Source organism: Dendrobates tinctorius, unplaced genomic scaffold, assembly GCF_039654945.1.
Source record: "Dendrobates tinctorius isolate UK_male_01 unplaced genomic scaffold, ASM3965494v1 ptg000021l, whole genome shotgun sequence".
NCBI lineage: Eukaryota > Metazoa > Chordata > Amphibia > Anura > Dendrobatidae > Dendrobates > Dendrobates tinctorius.
Window position 1 is genome coordinate 18,274,422 of NW_027361689.1, and position 20,305 is coordinate 18,294,726.

The window sequence follows — 20,305 nt, forward strand, 5'->3', positions numbered from 1 at the left end:
TGTTCTTTCAACGAAGCTCTAAAAGCTTGGCGCTTTCTATGTCGGAAAGTTGAGCTCTGTGGCTGAAGGAGTTAGCAGGAGATAAGTCCTTGAAAAATCACTAAAGCCCCCGTTACATACTGCGATATCGCTAGCAATATCGCTGTAAAGTCACCGATTTTGTGACGTAGCAGCGATATTGCTAGCGATATTGCTACATGTGATACTTACCTCCGACCGGCTCCCCCGCTGCTGATCGCGCGAGAGCGTCCTGGATCATTTGGGGATGTCATCCGCTCAATGCCGACTTTTATTTCCCATTGATTTGCATTCGGGTCGGGTTTCGGACGAAACTCCAACTTTTTTTGTCCTAGTCGGACGAGTTTCATCCAACTCAAATTTTGTTTCATTCGGGTTTCACGAAACCCGATCCGACCAAAGTCGCTCAACTCTATATGGAATAGATCCTGGAAAGACCTAGACTGGTGGAAAAAGAACTTAACTTGCACTAAGGAGGACTAGAAGTGATAATTTCAATTAGATTATTTGTCTCAATGCAAATCTGTGTCTTGCCTTCCTATTTGGTTCTCACTGACGTATCCAAATAAGCCTGGTGAGTAAGTGAGCCAGAAATGGACTGCAAACAATTGTCATTCAATTGGAAAGAGCTCAAGGAGGTTCATTTAGATTTTAAATATTGCAAAATAGTAACAAAGCGTAACAGAGAGCTAATGAGACAATCTCCCATATGTTCTATTCAGGGGCAGACACAGACAGAAGAGGCCTCTGTGCATGAACAATATATGGGCCCTTTGAAGTCTCATCATAATGAAAAATTCCTTCTGTTTGGAGGTGGAAATTGGCCCCATTACCTCTGAGGTTCATGAGCGGCTGCACAGGTTGCTCCAATGGTATGTCTGCCCCTGGTTCTGTTTCAGTAAGCAAGTCAAGGTGCTTTAAAACAAGAAGCACACTGGTTCAGATGAAAAACTCTTTGTGTCTTTATACATTAGACTATTGTCATCCGATCCCGGCAATACGGTCAGAAAAAGCCGTCACCCTGTGATGGGGGCGCCAGCTGACTAATGATCAGAGAAGATTTCGATAGGGCATGTTCAATTTTGGACTGCCTACCACTTTTTTCTCATGGAGATAAGCCACCAATGGCTTTCTTACAGCAAACAGAGGCTGGGTGAGTCCTACTGTATATGGGAGACCTGGTCGAAATGGCTGTTGACCAAATGATCATCCAAAGAATCACTTATGCAGCAGCCAACAAATATGTATGGCCAGCTTGAGTTCAGACATATTCCATCAGATCACATTCAGACATAATGACAACCAGTCAGAACAAGAAAGTCAGTAGCTTCTGTTCTCTGGCCAAGCAATGGTATCCTGTTGGTTTTGACCATCTTTCAATCAGTTTGAAAAATCTAGTTCATCCGTCCTTTCTTTCCTCTGTCGTTACTCTCCGGGGCTCTCGGGAAGATCAAGGAGGAGGAAGTTTCACCGATAGCGCTCGTTCGGCATGGTTTCCGCTTATATTAGAAATTTTGAATGGAAAATTTAGGAAACTTCCTCTTAGAAAGGATCTGTTAATACAGAGAGGCTATGCAAATTTGTCATTTACCTCTTAGCAAAAATCATTTGTTTTCAAGAATGGAGGGATTTTTAATTCTATAGTTTACTGCTCGTGTCTGAGTGTACCCAAAAACACAAAATAAAGAATAAAGCTCTGTTGTAAATATCCTGTGTGTTTGTATAGAAGCACAATGTGTGTCAACTTGGTTTACTGTTGTGTTCGTTCATAGGAGATTCCTGTGAAGTCACAAGCCGCTCGTCTTGGCTACTTACTTCCTTTGTTCTGCTATTCATGATCCCTGCAGTAGATCCGGTTACCCATGGCTACAGTAAACAGACCGGCAAATGTGTTCACCTCTCCGTGGTTTTTACTTCATCCTCAGCAACACAACAAAAACTTCTCATCTCCACCTCAAGACTTCCAGCCTCGCAGTCCGACAGCCTTTAAGAAATTTCAAGACCTTTCCTCAAGATCTGAGTTTTGCATTCAAGATGGGCAGCAGGCAGATATCTATCAGGAGAGCCACCTCCGCTGGGTACAGGATGCCAGACAAAACAGCAACCAAAATTACATCCATGTCCTCAGTCTCTTTAAGTAAGACGCATCCTGGGACTCGACAAATACCGTCACAGTCTGAAAAGGAAAAGCAAACCTGGGGTGATGCCGTCAGGAAGGACCATGTCTGGAGAGAGTTCGTAGAAGCAGAAAGACGAGGAGAAAAACTGTGGTGAGTCCTTTGTTGTGGTGTTTTTTTTCCAGTTTTGAGTCATGAACTTTTGTCAAATTGTACTCATTTATAACAAACACACAAAAATGCAAAAATAAATGAGTTTACTCACTTGCTTATAAGATTATGGCTGTGAGCTGGTGTACTCTTATACCCAGAAGAGCCAAAAGTAAAAAATTTATGAAAACGAGACGCGCGGAACTTTAGAATTCACAATTTGATTTAAAAAATGCTTTTATATAAGACTGTTTATTAATTTTAAATGAATTAAAAAAAAAGTATGTGCAACAATATAATATAGCTATCATATATATAGATATATATATATACATAGTAACATAGTAACATAGTTAGCAAGGCCGAAAAAAGACATTAGTCCATCCAGTTCAGCCTATAAAATTCTGTCAGAATAAATCCCCAGATCTACGTCCTTCTAAAGAACCTAATAACTGTAAGATACAATATTGTTACGCTCCAGGAAGACATCCAGGCCTCTCTTGAAGCCTTCGACTGAGTTCGCCATCACCACCTCCTCAGGCAGGGAATTCCAGATTCTCACTGCCCTAACAGTAAAGAATCCTCTATGTTGGTGGAAAAACCTTCTCTCCTCCAGACGCAGAGAATGCCCCCCTTGTGACCGTCACCTTCCTTGGTATAAACAGATCCTCGGGGAGATATTTGTATTGTCCCCTTATATACTTATACATGGTTATTAGATCGCCCCTCAGTCGTCTTTTTTCTAGGCTAAATAATCCTAATTTTGCTAGTCTTTCTGGGTATTGTAGTTCCCCCATCCCCTTTATTAGTTTTGTTGCCCTCCTTTGTACCCTCTCTAGTTCCATTATATCCTTCCTGAGCACCGGTGCCAGGGGCATACATAGAAATCATGGGGCCCCATAGCAAAAGTCTGAATGGGCCCCCCCCAAAAAAAACAAAAAAAAACAAAATCAACAGGTGCTCTTAACTCCAGGCATGCATGTTATAGGTCAAACAATTAATTTTATAGCTAGTCTTTGATTTTTTTCTCTTTGAGTAAAAGAAAAAGTAAAACACTTACATCCAATTTGATATATTCCTTGTAAAAGTCAAAATGGAAGATTAAGCAGGACAACCTCGTTAAGCTGTCTACAATAAGACCAGCGATTATGGAATCTGTCGGCACAAAATGACTGCTCATACCAAATATGTCCTCAGTGCACCCTTGGCAGAGCTAGATAGAAAGCAGGCAGAAGGCGCCCTAGACTGGCCTCACCAAGGGTGCACTAAGCACCTGTACTTTCAGTCATTTTGTGTTCAGACTCCCTTTAAGTCCCCCCCCCAGAATCAGATTGAATGACAATAGGTCACTATGATGAGTGATACATAAAGGAATTTTAAAAGGCAAGAACTACACATTGTGTCTTCCCATCACCTCCCAGGGGTGTTCTAAACAGACAAAAGGCATGATCATCATATCTAGGATGCAAGTATACGTTTTGTCAGCGAGAAGGGGTTAAAGCATTCTTGCCCACACATTAATCCTCTATATGCCTTAGTTTCTTGCAAACATCTGTAATCCTGCCCCAGAGTCATAGCGCAGCACAGTGCTATCTCCTCTCCGGCAGCATCGCTCGTCTTCCATCCAATTAGTGTTTAATCGCCATTGCATTCTGTTGATTACAGCTCTTCGCTCATTACTCAGGAAAATCAGCTCATTTTCACATTTTTTTTCCCCTTCCTGATGTTTATTTTTTCACATTTGGTCCCATTTCTTGTACAGCTGGACGTACTGTAGCATTTAATGCTTAATTGCCTTCTTTATCTATGTTAGCATGTAATCTGGATCAGGATGCATCAGGATTGCTACGCATCACAACGCACCGTACCAAAACACTAGTGTGAACGCAGCCCCACTCGTGCAGCCCCTAACCAGGTGCCCCCATGTTATATACATGCTCCCAATACATTTTATTATCATTACCACACTGTAACATAGGGCACAAGCCCTTCTAGTGAGGCGGGAAAGATCCCTGTATGACAGAGCAGCATACAGACGTAGTCTACATTAGTCTGCAGTCTGTTCCCATACAGTGTCATCACTTTCCCATACAGCACATGCCTCGGTTCCGAGCATGCTCAGGGCCGCAAAACGGATCCCTGCACATGGATCCATGTTCTCCTGGATCCGTGCTCCATAGAGCTCCATGTTAATTCCAGACGTGTAGCCGCGGATCCGTGCGTCACCCTGCGCCTGCGTGTTTTTCAGATGACACAAAACTGCAACAAGTTGCGTTTTTGTGCATTTGAAAAAATATGCAGACACAGCGATCTGTGGGAAAACGGTGACAACTGGATGCACATGCAAGTCCCATCCGTCACCACTGAAAGTCAGAGGTGACGAAAACAGATCCGTGTGCAGCCAAGATATGCACGTGTGAGACCAGCTGAACTCTATATATTGACTGGAGCTGGACCTGATCTCTCCACAGGTTTTACCTAAAATCACTTTACATTACTTACCCTTAGGGCCAGCGTCTGACTGGAACACCTTGGGCCCACCAGAGAAAATCATTCTTGGGGCCCACTATGTAGCTGCATAGAGTTAAATACCAGACCACCAATTATGCGGTAAAACACGCTAATATCCGGGTATAATATAAGGTTGTACATGTCTTAATTATGTAGCAGGAGTTGGGGTAGCCCCCTCATAGAATATAAAGCAGCCCCCTCACATAGTATAATGCAGCCATCTCATAGAATATAATGCAGCCATCTCATAGAATATAATACTGCCCCCCTCATAGGGTATAATACTGCCCCCCTCATAGGGAATAATGCACCCCCTCATAGGGTATAATGCACCCCCTCATAGGGTATAATACTGCCCCCCTCATAGGGTATAATACTGCCCCCCTCATAGGTCATAGGGTATAATGCACCCCCTCATAGGGAATAATGCACCCCCTCATAGGAAATAATGCTGCCCCCTCATAGGGTATAATACTGCCCCCCCTCATAGGGTATAATACTGCCCCCCCTCATAGGGAATAATGCACCCCCTCATAGGGAATAATGCTGCCTCCTCATAGGGTATAATGCTGCCCCCTCATAGGGTATAATGCTGCCCTCCTCATAGGGTATAATGCTGCCCCCACATAGGGTATAATGCTGCCCTCCTCATAGGGTATAATGCTGCCCTCCTCATAGGGTATAATGCTGCCTCCTCATAGGGTATAATGCTGCCCCCTCATAGGGTATAATGCTGCCCCCTCATAGGGTATAATACTGCCCCCCTCATAGGGTATAACGCTGCCCCATCATAGGGTATAATGCTATATAGATATATAGATATAGAGTTAGATAGATATAGATAGAAAGATAGATGTAGAAATAGATAGATATAGAGATAGATAGTAGATAATGGATAGAAAGTAGATAATGGATAGATATAGATAGAAAGATTCATAGAGATAGATAGAGATAGATTGAGATAGATATAAAGATAGATATAGAAAGAAATATAGATAGATAGATCGATAGGTAGATAGATATAGAGATAGATAGAAAATAGATAATGGATAGATAGATAGATAGATATAGAGATAGATAGCTATAGATAGAAAGATATAGAGATAGATAGATATATAGATAGAGATAGATAATAGATAGAGATATACAGATATAATAATAATAATAATATAGACATATATAGATAGATAGAGATAAATATATATAGATAGATGGCTATAAATAAAAATAGATATAGATATATATATAGAGATAGATAGATAGATATAGAGATAATAGATATAGAGATAGATAGATAGATATAGAGATAGATATAGAGACAGATAAGATATAGAAAGATAGATATAGAGATAGATATAGAGATAATAGCTAGATATAGAGATATGTATAGAGATAGATATAGAGTTAGAAAGATAGATAGAGATAGCTAGATAGATAGATGGATAGATAGATATAGATAATAGAGTTAATAGATAGATATAATAGATAGATATAGAGATAGATGGATAGATCAATAGATAGATAGATAAAGAGAGAGAGATGGAGATAGAGATAGATAATGAGATATAGAGATAGATATAGAGATATAGTGTTAGATAGAAAGATAGATATAGAGATAGATAGATATAGAGATAGATATGGATATAGAGATAACAGATATAGAGATAGATAGATAGATAGATAGATATAGAGATAATATATAGATAGATATAGAGATAATATATAGATAGCTATAGAGAGAGAGATATATAGAGATAGATATAGAGAGAAACAGATATAGATATAGAGATAGATAGGTAGATATAGAGATAATAGATAGATATAGAGATAGATAGATAGATATAGATATAAAGATAGATAGAGACAGAGAGAGCGGTAGATAGAGAGAGAGATAGATACAGAGATCGATAAATAGATAGAGAGATAGATATAGATATAGATAATAGATAGAGATAGATAAAGATAGATAATAAATATAGAGATAACAGATAGAGTAAGATAGACAGATATAGAGATAGGTAGATATAGATAATAGAGATAGCTAGATAGATAGACATAATAGATAGATATAGATAGATATAGAGATAGATAGAAAGATAGATATAGAGATAGATGTAGAGATAGAAAGATAGATATAGAGATAGAGCGATAGATAGATAGAGATAGATATATATAATAGATAGAGATAAATAAATAGATAGATAGATAAAGATAGATAGATATAGAGATAGATATAGAGATAGAAAGATAGATATACAGAGAGATAGATATAGAGATAAATAGATAGATATAGAGAGAAATAGATATAGAGATAATAGATATATATAGAGATAGATAGATATAGATATAGAGAGAGATAGATACAGAGAAAAGATATAGAGATAAATAGATAGAGAAAGATAGATAGATATATAGATATAGAGATAGAAAGATAGATAGATATACAGAGAGATAGATATAGAGATAGATAGAGATATATAGATAGATAGCTATAGAGATAGATATAGAGAGAAATAGATATAGATATAGAGATAGAGATAGATATATAGATATAGATATAAAGATAGATATAGAGATAGAGCGATAGATAGCGAGAGATATAGATATAGAGATAGATAGATACAGAGAAAAGATATAGAGATAGATAACGGATAGATAAATAGATAGGTATAGAGATAGATAGATATAGATATTAGATAGAGATATATATAGATAAAGATAGATAGATATAGATGGTAGCTAGATAGATAATAAATAGAGAGATAATAGATATAGAGATAGATAGAGTAAGATAGACATAATAGATAGATATAGAGATATATATATAGAAAGATATAGAGATAGATAGATATAGAGATAGATGTAGAGATAGAAAGATAGATATAAAGATAGAGCGATAGATAGAGATAGATATAGAAATAGATAGATATAGATAATAGATAGAGATAGATAGATATAGATAATAGATAGAGATAGAAAGATAGATATGAGAGATAGAGAGAGAGATATATATAGAGATATATAGAGATATAGAGATAGATAGATAGATAGATAGATAGATAGAGAGAGCGAGAGATATAAAAAAAAAACAAAACACAATACTCACCTCTCCTCCTCGCTCCCACGCTGATCCCGGCTTCAGTGTCAGGAGCTGCCCCCTCTGCCAGACACACAGCGGGTGCGCGATGTAGTGACGTCATCGTGCACTGGCTGTGAGGCAGGAGCAGAGGGGACTGAGGGCAGCGCCGGCCCTGATGCAGAGCGGCTTACTGGGCTGGGGGCGGGGCCTCTGGGGGTGGAGACCTGAAATGATATTCACTGTTTCGCAGTGAATATTCATTTCTCTTTAGCAGCGGGGACAGGGGCTCCTGCCTCCTGACACCCGCTGCTACTCCGCTGGCAGGGGCCCCCATAGCAGCTGCATGGTGTGCGACACACCACTGGCTGGGGGCCCCTGGAGCAGCGGGGGCCCTAGGCAACTGCTGGCCCTGTATGCCAGCAGGTGCCAGGGCCCACCAGATGCCAGGGCCCACCAGAGAATCCACCGGTTCTCCGGTGGGCCAGTCCGACGCTGCTTAGGGCTCATACTCACTTGCGAGAGAGTCGTGTGTTTCTCGTCTGAGTCTCTCGCATGGAAACCTGGCACTCGGACCGGAGGGGGCGGCTGCATAGAAGTACATGTAACCGCAAGCTTCAGTCCCAGTGCTGGTAGTAGCGCCAGGTTTCCATGCGAGAGACTCAGACGAGAAACACACGACTCTCTCGCAAGTGAGTATGAGCCCTTAGCAGCAACAACTGACGTCGTCTATCCTCCTCCCTGTAGTGTTGTCCTGAATCCTCCTGGCCCTGCGTTCAACGGGATCCGTTACATAGCGGCACTAACGCACCCTTTGGCCACAGTGATACTAACGCATCCAAAATCGGCATAATGTGTTACTTCATGACGCACCCTGGAACGCGGTCTGCAGCATTTGGGGGTGCGCCATGAAGTAACGCATCATGTGTTTGGATGCGTTAGTATCACTGCGGCCAATGGGTACGTTAGTGCCGCTATGTAACGATCCCGTTGAACGCAGGGCCATTAAAGGGAATCTGTCACCCCTTTTTTGAGATATCATATAATGATATCATTCAATTGTGTGTCACATAAGGATTCTCTCAGTACTTTTGCTTCCCCCTGACCCCGCACCTTTCATGCATAAATACCTTTTTTATATCGGTTCAGATGCATGTAAACTGCCGCTGTCCGGTCCGCTGGGCGGGGCTTATTCAACTGCTCCCCCCTCCCTGTCTCGCTCTACACAAGAAGAAATGCATAGAGCAAGACAGGGAGGGGGGAGCAGTTGATTAAGCCCCGCCCAGCGGACCGGACAGCGGCAGTTTACATACATCTGAACCGATATAAAAAAAAGGGGTGACAGATTCCCTTTAACGCAATGTGAACCTGGCCTAACACTATGAGAAGATGATATACCAAACAATGTGCTGAGTCTCTCCTCCTACACATACCATATACTGTATGTATATGCCATGGATGAGGGGACAGTGAAGTGTATCTTTATTTGGGACTAAAGGTAACGCACCGGTCATTGCAGATGATGATGATGATGACAATGTGCTGAGTCCCTCCTACTACTACACAGTCACACACCATATATGCCATGGAGGAAGTGGCAGGATATATTTGGGACTGAAGGGTTAACTCATGTGCATTTATTTACAGCCCACAACTCCACATCTCCTCCTCTCCTGACCGCTCCTCCCCCCAGATGAGTCACAGTCAGGCTTCACTAAGCTGGAGCTGCCAGGCGCCAGAAAAAAAAAAAAAAGAACTCGGCTGTTCTCCCTGCAGAGCCGGCTCATTTCGTTCACAGCAGGGAGCCGGCTCTTTGAATAGGATCGTTCACAAACGACACATCACTACTGAAGACGCAATGTTATGTCACAATTCACAGGGAGGAAGTCAAAGTCCTTCACACACCTCATCCACCTCCTGAAAGACGGCTGGGTCTCCTCCCTCCTCACAAGGAGCAACATCTTAACTCCTTCTTGTGATCTCATGTTCTGCAGGGGGAACACACAGCGCTCTGCTACATCCTGACCAAGCACAGCCCACCACTGACAGACAGCCTACACGTGCAGACAGGACCCTTCATTATAACACATCAACTTGTACATGTAGCCCATCAGCACCAGAGACCCTTCCGCTTCCTGCAATGCACATGTGCACTTCAGCCAAGTGTCAGCACTGCACAGCTGCCAAACCGCAGCGGCCGTCGCAGGCCCCCTCACCCATCTGGGCCCCCTCACCTCTCCGGGCCCCATAGCAGCTGCGTGGTCTGCTACTATTGACTGTACGCCACTGACCGGTGCCCAAAACTGTACACAGTACTCCATGTGTGGTCTAACCAGAGATTTGTACAGAGGCAGTATAACGCTCTCATCATGTGATCCTGTTTGCCTTGGCAGCCGCTGCCTGGCACTGGCTGCTCCAGGTAAGTTTATCATTAAATAGGATCCCCAAGTCCTTCTCCAAGTCAGATTTACCCAGGGGTTTCCCGTTCAGTGTGTAATGGTGATATTGATTCCTTCTTCCCATGTGTATAACCTTACATTTATCATTGTTAAACTGCATCTGCCACCTTTCGGCCCAAGTTCCCAACTTATCCAGATCCATCTGTAGCAGAATACTATCTTCTCTTGTATTGACTGCTTTACATAGTTTTACATATATACACTCAGACTATATATATCACCATAAAATATTAGCCTCAAATGTTGTGTTGCTTGTGCATAATAACACAAGCATTTCCATCTTGGTCCAAATCAGGTTTTCAGATCAGGTATTGAAGTGTTTTTTTTTTACATCTTCAGTTTTTAATTAATGAAAAAACACTTCAAATAACCTTTGAAGCTTCCTATTAATTTTAATGGTAAACCCACCTCGACGTTCATACAGAGATTTTTTTGGAAGGAAATTAGGGAATCTTTTTCAGAACTGTGCAAATTAAAAAGCTGTAATTACAAATCGTAATGTTCGTGGTTTTTTTTCTCACAGGCATGAAAACTGGAGTTTCCTGAAGGATTATGATTCATTGGTAAGAAATCATCCTGTTTGACCTTTTAGAAACAGCCATCAGTTGCCGACATTGGCATTTCAATTGTAAGGCTATGTGCACACATAGTTGGAAGTGCTGCGGATTTTTCCGCACGGATTTTGAAAAATCAGCAGGTAAATCCGCAGGTCAAAATACCTGCGGTTTACCTGCGGATTAGCCTGCGGTTTAGCCCTGTGGTTTCACACCTCACAATGGTGAAGGTGTGAAACCGTAGCGGAATCCGCACAAAGAATTGACATGCTGCGAATTGGAACCCGCAGCAAATCCGCGCGGAAAAATCCGCAGCATGTGCACAGCGTTTTTGGCTTTACCATTGCAAAGAATGGTACTGTACAATGCAGCAGAATCCGCACCGTGTGCACATAGCCTTAGGTTGCCGGCGGCTGGGCTGCGCAGGAGATCGCCAATTTCACTTTATCTAGCAAAACTCTAGCATTAAACAAATGGAAGTTCAACTTCTCTAGGGGGCGAATAAATAATTTATTTTTTTTAATTATATAACATTTTAAAATCAATCCTTCTTATACCCATTCAGAAATTTAAAAAAACACATTTGGCATTGCCACATCTGTAAAAGTCTGTAGTATAAAAATATTAAAATAATAACAAGAAAGAAAATCATTTGACAGAACCGCCACCTTTCAATCACCACAACCCCCACCCAAAAAAAAAAAGCAAAAAAAGTGACCAAAATGTCAAACTGTAATGTATCCTAAAGCAGTCTCACGAGAAAGTACACTAGGTGAGGGAAAAGCCCTCACACGGCTCTATCAACTGAAAAGTTAAGAAAAAAAAGTTACTGGTCCCAAAAAATGTCAATACAAAGAAAAAATTTTTTTTTTTGCAAAATATTTTTTAAACCGTTTAAAAAAGTTTTTTTTTTCCTAAATACACTGAAAAAAATTGTGTTTGGGATAAATACCGTATATTTAGGAATTTGCTATTCCCACTGATAAAAGTAAGCTGAGCAGAAGGGCCACACAACATTGTAATTTCTGGCACTATTAAGGCGGGTGCAGACGACAGTATTTTTGGTCTAAGTGAAATCCGACAAAACATCGAATCTCACCCGCACCAATGTTAGTCTATGGGGCCATGAACATGTCCGATTTTTCCCTTGGACTGGAAACATGTTCGAGTTTGATTTGTTATTCGGGTCGCATTCGGCCATGCAAGTTAATGAGTCCATGGAATCCATTGGACTGCACTCGGATGATTTCCGCACATTGACAGAATGGAGAAGATGGAAAAATGTACTTCTCCATCTTCTCATAATAAGAGAGAATCGGATCACACTATGGGCAAATTGTCTCGTCAGAGAGGATGAGGACTAGAAATCTAGCGAGGTTGCAGTGCCCGGGGGGGAACCAGATGTTATAGGTGCCAGGGCCGGCCAATAATAAAGAAATTAGGAATGTCACAGGCGGCGTTGTGGCATGCTAGCCATGTGTCCCTCACACTGAGCCCTTACAGCCTCTTAGGGTACCGTTACACTTAGCGATGCACCAGCGATCCCGACAACGATATGGATCGCTGGTGCATCGCTAAGTGGTCGCTAGTGAGCTGCCACACAGGCAGATCTCACCAGCGACATCGCTGGAGTTGGGGGTCGCTACTTACCTGTCAGACGCGGCGATCCTGACGTCCTCCGGCCCGCCTCCACGCGTCGCTCGTCGGCGCCACAGGAAACCCAGCAGGAAGTGGCCGACGAGAAATGGTCCAGGACCTTTTCGCGCGACCAGTGATAATCAGCGGGGGAGCCGGTCGGAGGTAAGTATCACATGTAGCGATATCGCTAGCAATATCGCTGCTACGTCACAAAATCGGTGACTTTACAGCGATATTGCTAGCGATATCGCTATGTGTAACGGGGGCTTTAGTGTGTGTGCGCAGTATCAAGGATGAATGCTGACAAGGGTATTAACGTAATTAAAAGGGAGTCTTTACTGTATTCACTTCACAATGCATAGTCCATAGCCTTGGTATTACTGCCCTTCATACAAGCTTGAAATTTTAGGTCGCAAGAGATCTGGTCACCGTGACGTTTAAGATGGAATCTTCCCAGTTAATGGCTTGAATAAAGTGATCGTCTGACTGCCGGTTATACAGTATATCGGGAGACTGTCTCAATTCATACAGTCCTTCAGTTATATCATTACCAAGGATGGGCCTACAAAGTTTGGTTGACTGTGGAAATAGTGTTCACTGCTCACTCACGATTAAGTCCTGATATGGTTTCCTGTAGAAGATGCAGTACAAATGAGGCACTCACGCTGGCAGAACCATTAACCCCTTCACCCCCAAGGGTGGTTTGCACGTTCATGACCGGGCCAATTTTTACAATTCTGACCACTCTCCCTTTATGAGGTAATAACTCTGAAACGCTTCCATGGATCCCGGTGATTCTAACATTGTTTTCTCGTGACATATTGTACTTCATGTTAGTGGTAAAATTTCATTCAAATAACTTGCGTTTATTTGTGAAAAAAACAGAAATTTGGCGAAAATTTTGAAAATTTCGCAGTTTTCCAAATTTGAATTTTTATGCCCGTAAATCGCAGAGATACGGCACACAAAAAACTTGATAGGTAACATTTCCCACATGTTTCCTTTACATCAGCACAATTTTAGAACCAAAATTTTTTTTTGTTAGGAAGTTATAAGGGTTAAAAATTGACCAGCGATTTCTCATTTTTACAACACCATTTTATTTTTACGGACCACATCACAATTGAAGCCACTTTGAGGGGTCTATATGATAGAAAATACCCAAAAGTGACACCATTCTAAAAACTGCACCCCTTAAGGCCTCTTTCACACTTCCGTTCTTTCTTGTCAGTTAAAATCCGCCAAAATGGCGGAAAGCGGATCCATTTGTAACTGATGCAAACGGATGCCACAGGACCGTTTTTTTGACGGATCCATTGAATGCAGAATTTTAAAGGAACCGCAGTCCGGGACTAAAAAGAGAGAGAGAGGCCTAAGGTGTTCAAAACCTCATTCAAGAAGTTTATTAAGTGCGTCACAGGAATTTTTTGAATATTTAGAAAAAAATGAACATCTAACTTTTTTTCACAAAAGAAATACTTCAGGTTCAATTTTTTTTATTTTACCAAGGGTAACAGGAGAAATTGGACTGCAAAAGATATTGTGCAATTTGTCCTGAGTACGCTGATACCTGATATGTGGGGGGAACCACTGTTTCGGCGCATGGCAGAGCTCAGAAGGGAAGGAGCGCCGTTTGACTTTTTCAATGCAAAATTGGCTGGAATTCAGATCGGACGCCATGTCACGTTTGGAGAGCCCCTGATGTACCTAAACAGTGGAAACCCCCCACAAGTGACCCCGTTTTGGAAACTAGACCCCCCAAGGAACTTATCTAGATATGTGGTGAGAACTTTGAACCCACAAGGGCTTCACAGAAGTTTATAACGTACAGCGGTACAATTAAAAAATCATATTTTTTCCACAAAAATGATGTTTTCACCCTCAATTCTAATTTTCCAAGGGTAACAGGACCCTAAAAGTTATTGTGCAATTTGTCCTGAGTACGCTGATACCCCACATGTGGGGGTAAACCACTATTTGGGCGCATGGCAGAGCTCGGAAGGGAAGCAGCGCCATTTGACATTTTTGGCTGGAATTGAGATCTGACACCATGTAGCGTTTGGAAAGCCCCGGATGTACCAAAACAGTGGAAACCCCCCACAAACGACACCATTTTGGAAACTAGACCCCCCAAGGAACTTATCTAGATGTGTGGTGAGCACTTTGACCCCTCCAGTGCTTCACAGAAGTTTATAATGCCCGGGCATGAAAATAAAAAAATCGTATTTTTTCCACAAACATGATCAATTAGTCCCCAATTTTTTTAATTTCCCAAGGGTAAAAGGAGAAATTGAACCCCAAAAGTTGTTGTCCAATTTGTCCTGAGTACGCTGACACCCCATATGTGGGAGAAAACTACTGTATGGGTACACGTCGGGTCTCAGAAGGGAAGTAGTGACATTTTGGAATGCAGACTTTGATGGAATGGTCTGCGGGTGTCATTTTGCCTTTGGAGAGCCCCTAATGTACCTAAACAGTGGAAACCCTCCACAAATGACCCCATTTTGGAAACTAGACCCCCTAAGGAACTTATCTAGATGTGTGGTGAGCACTTTGAACCCCCAAGGGCTTCACAGAAGTTTATAATGCCCGGGCATGAAAATAAAAAAATCGTATTTTTTCCACAAACATGATCATTTAGTCCCCAATTTTTTTATTTTCCCAAGGGTAACAGGAGAAATTGGACCCCAAAAGTTGTTGTCCAATTTGTCCTGAGTACGCTAATACCCTATATGTGGGAGAAAACTATTGTATTGGCACACGTCGGGGCTTGGAAGGGAAGGAGTGACGTTTTGGAATGCAGACTTTGATGGAATGGTCTGAGGGTGTCATGTGCGTTTGGAGAGCCCCTGATGTACCTAAACTATTGAAACTCCCCACAAGTGACCCCATTTTGGCACTAGACCCCCCCCGGAACTTATCTAGATGTGTGGTGAGCACTTTGAACCCCGAAGTGCTTCACAGAAGTTTATAACGCCTGGGCGTGAAAATAAAAAAATCATTTTTTTCCACAAAAATGATATTTTTGCCCCCAATTTTTTATTTTCCTAAGGGTAACAGGAGAAATTGGACCCCAAAAGTTGTTTTGCAATCTGTCCTGAGTAGGCTGATACCCTACATGTAGGGGTAAAACACTGTTTGGGCACATGCCAGAGCTTGGAAGGGAAGGAGCACCATTTGACTGTTTCAACTCAGAATTGGCTGGAATTGAGATCAGACGCCATGTTGCATTTGGAGAGCCCCTGATGTGCCCAAACAGTGGAAACCCCCCCAATTATAACTCCAACCCTAACCCCAACAAACCCCTAACCCTAATCTCAGCCCTAACCCTAGCCCTAACCCTAGCCCTAGCCCTGGCCCTAACCCTAGCCCTAGCCCTAGCCCTAACCCTAATTGGAAAATGGAAATAAAAACATTTTCTTTTAATTTCATTATTTTCCCTAACTAAGGGGGTGATAACGGGGGGTTTGATTTACTATTTATGGCGGTTTTTATATTTGGCAGCTGTCATACGCTAAAAGACGCTTTTGATTGTAAAAATAGTTTTTGCATCACCACATATTGAGAGCTATAGTTTTTCCATATTTTGGCCCACCGAGTCATGTGAGGTCTTATTTTTTGCGGGACGAGTTGACGTTTTTATCGGTACCATTTTTGGGCACGTTACATTTTTTGATCGCTTTTTATTCCGATTTTTGGGACGCAGAAAGAACAAAAACCAGCATTTCATGAATTTCTTTTGGGGGGTACGTTTACACCGTTCCACGTGCGGTAAAATTGATAAAGCAGTTTTATTCTTCGGGTCAGTACGGTTACAGCGATACCTCATTTAGGTCTTTTTTTATGTTTTGTCGGTTTTATGCAATGAAAACTATTTTATATAAAAAATAATTATTTTTGCATCGCTTTATTCTGCGAGCTATAACTTTTTTATTTTTTCGCTGATGATGCTGTAATGTGGCTCGTTTTTTGCGGGACAAGATGACGTTTTCAGCGGTACCATGGATATTTATATGCGTCTTTTTAATCGCGCGTTATTGCACTTTTTGTTTGGTGGTATGATAATAAATCATTATTTTTTGCTTCGTTTTTTTATTTTTATTTTTTAAGTGGTTCGCTAAAGGGGTTAACTAATGGGACAGTTTTATATGGCAGGTCGTTACGGACGCGGCGATACCTAATATGTGTACTTTTATTGTTTTGTTTTTTTCATTTCCAAAAAATGGATTTATTGGGGAACATTTTTTTTTTTTCTAATTTATTTGGCGATTTTTTTTTAAATTATTTTAACACTTTATTTTCTTTTTTTTTTTACTTTATTACATAGTCCCAGGTGGGACATCACTGTCCTGTGACAGATCGCTGATCTGTCACATCACAGATCACTGTGACAGATCAGCGATCTGTCACAGGCACTGCTGCAGACTTCCTCATGCCTGCGCTTTGCAGACAGTGAGGAAGCCGGCTCCCTGCAGGCCCCTGTCGCCATCTTGGATTCGGGGGCCTGCAGGGAAGGAGCCCCCCGCAGCAGTGCTGCACATTGCGCTGCCGTGGGGGGCTCAGGGAAGCACGGAGGGAGCCCCCTCCCCGCCGATGCTTCCCTTTAACCCCTGGTACACCGCGATCATGTTTGATCGCGGTGTGCAGGGGGTTAACGTGTCGGGCTGAGATATTGTGCCGGGTGTCAGCTGTGATAATTAGCTGACACCCAGCCGCGATCAGCGGCGCTCACCACGTAGGCGCCGCTGATCGCTGAGATATACTATCCCTTCCATGGGCATAGGGGCCCGGGTCCTATGGATGGGATAGTACGTCTGATGTCAGGAAGGGGTTAAAAGCGTGGAGTGTAGCAGAAGATCCCTTGTACAGCTCTATCTCTTCTGTCTCTATGAAGATTAAAATTTAACATGCCCTCCTGTCGTAGGCTGTGGCAGTTTCGTGGCCGATTGAAGATGAAGGGAAGCGGGACCTAGGCTGCAGGCAGAGCAGCCTAGGAAGTAGACCTCTCCTCACGTCGCTCAGGCTGCTTCACCTAAAACATGGCTGTGGCCGCTCTCCCGCTCTCTCTCCTCACAGGCAGGAGAGAGCTTCTCCCCCAGCAGCTTCTAGAGGCTTCCGCAGCAAACCAGTCTGAGAGAGTATCATGTGACCAAAACTCTTGGACCTTTACACTTTGGACAGTAGATAGCAGTATAGGACAATTTGCCGAATAAACCTAACAGGACATAGGTTTTTGGTAACCACCCGACAACTATATTTTACAACAGATAGGAGGAGGTACTGGGACACTACAGTGCCACCTATAGGAAGTAGCAATCCTAAAAATTAATATTGACTCTCTAACGAGCCTTGTCACATGACTAAAGATAAAAGCCAAACCCAAAAACTCAATTTGCAGACACTATGTTTCGGTGTACTGCCCCTCATCAGTGCAAAGTGTGAGATCTGGTTTGGCTGTGTGAGAGGCGCCTGACCGGGTTCCAATGGATAACGTTTTTCCTCGCTAGAGTGACATGTCAAGCCTGACATGCCAAGGTGAGGAGCATTGCAGGTTTAAGAGTCTCCTCTTGGCATGTAACGCTTGACATGTCACTCTCGCAAGGGGAAACTATGATCAAACAAACACTAATCAAGAGTTTGATCAGAATATCAACACAGATAGCCCTCGGATTTCATTTGTGTGCGGTTTGTATTTTACCGTTTAATAGGCCGGGGAAGCTAAGATTTCTTTTCAATATGAGAAAAACAAAAATTGTAAAACCTGACACAGACGAAAATAAAAAAAAATTACAGAAAACAATTCCAATCATACCACATTAAAGGAGCTGTCCGGTCTTTTGATAAAAGTCTGCCGTCTTTGGATGTAACTGCAGACTTCTGAATCCTGACAGTGTGCGCACCAGACGTTGTCAGGATTCTCCTTTATAGAGGCAGAGAGCTGGCGATTACGTGACACAAGCATGTGAACTGCATACTTTCGGCCACATTCAGACTAGACGTGCTCAGCCTCGTTCAATTTACTTGGATTGAGCTCGTCTAGTCGGCATGTGACCGCATCTATGCAAAATTGCTCTCTGGCAACACCAGAAAATCCTGACAGCATGAGGTGCGCGCACTGTGAGGATTCAGAGGTCTGCAGTCACATAGAGCGACTGCAGACTTCCATCAAAAGATCAGACAACTCCTTTAGTGATCCTTACCGGCAGGGTACGTACAGCCTGATGTGAATGTTGTGGACAATCCCCAACAGCAAATCTGGACCAAAGTCAGTAAGAAAATGATGAATCAAATTATGAAATTAAAGAAATTCACAAATTGTGTTAACCATTACATAGCCAGCGATGGATTCACTAATGTCTCATCTGTTTCAGGGCAATAAGAAAGACGTAGAGACGTTACCTGACAATGTCCCTGTCTTCTCCGATCAAGTACCGAATACAACCAACCAAAGTATTGGGAGCAGGATAAACACAGATCTGGGGAAAACGCTGGTGTATATGGATTTCCTTCTCACCAGTGGAAATCAGAAGAAAAAACTAGGAAGCGATCTTCAGCCATGCTAGTCTCCATTACACCACAGGAGCAGCAATCACCCAGAAGACTCTTGTTGACTGAAGAAAAACATTTTTTTACATTTTGTTTTTCACAATATTCAGGGGAAGAGCAATGCTGTAAATGTATTTATTTAAAGAAGAGAAATTGATGCTTACAAGTGGATATCATTTAATAAATGTCAGCTAGTAATTACAGAGTGTTTAATTAATTTGATAGCAATAATCAAATATTCTAATGGATTAGGATATACATTTAAAGATTAAAAAAACTGGAAAAAAGTCACACACATCTTCCCAAATCCATCTCTCATACAGCTCAATTAAAGGGAATCTGTCTGCAGGTTTTGTAATCTGAGAGCAGCATTATGTAGGGGCAGAGACCCTGATTCCAGCGATGTGTCATTTACTGGGCTGCTTAATGTAGTTTTGATAGAATCTTTGTTTTCTCTGCTGTAGATGGAGCAGAATGCAGAGCTCTGTATAACCCCGCCCACACCATTGATTGGCAGTTTATTGTGTACACTGTGCATAGGCATAAAGCTGCTAACCAGCGGTGGGGATTGGGTCACACTGATTAGCTGGACTGCCTGGTACGTGATACATAGTTCTCTATTGATAATTTCCTGTTGATAAAATACTGATTGTATTGAAACTAAAGCAAACTGCCGATCAAGTGACTGTATCTTAGTTATTGTTAGGTTCTTTAGAAGGACGTAGATCTGGGGATTTATTCTGACAGAATTTTGTAGGCTGAACTGGATGGACTAATGTCTTTTTTCGGCCTTACTAACTATGTTACTATGTTACTATCCCTGGAATCAGGGGCTCTGCACCTACATTACGCTGTGCTCATATTAAATAGTAAAAACTTGCTGACGGCTTTCCTTTAAAACATACCTACATGGTTATGATGTCTTCATCCCCCAGTTAAAAATACTTTTGGATCACATATCAGTCTATATATAGTATCTATCCCAATTATCATGCTCAGTAACTTGCAATGTGCTCTTTTTCAATGGGTGGCTCGTTGTCATCAGCATTCTGCCAGCATTATAGGTGCTGGAAACGTTCTTTCCCCTTATTTCCCAGTAAGCTTTGCTCCTGACAAAGTCCAATGGCTTGTATGCCCCAAACTAAAACGCTGCGTCCCAACAGATGATGTTGGGTAGATAAGGATCTGGGATGTCTGATTTTGGAACGTAGAATAAAAACAAATGAGCAAATACCC

The 20,305-nt window shown here is 42.0% G+C and overlaps 1 protein-coding gene across 1 annotated transcript; it reads left to right on the forward strand.

The window, feature by feature from the left end:
- Positions 1-1,857: 1,857 nt before the first annotated feature.
- Positions 1,858-19,267, forward strand: CIMIP5 (ciliary microtubule inner protein 5). Its single transcript, XM_073568106.1, has 3 exons — positions 1,858-2,288; positions 10,855-10,894; positions 18,895-19,267. Exons 1-3 carry the CDS (start codon positions 1,906-1,908, stop codon positions 19,084-19,086), a joined length of 615 nt encoding a protein of 204 aa, XP_073424207.1. The 5' UTR covers positions 1,858-1,905; the 3' UTR covers positions 19,087-19,267.
- The last annotated feature ends 1,038 nt before the right edge of the window (positions 19,268-20,305 follow it).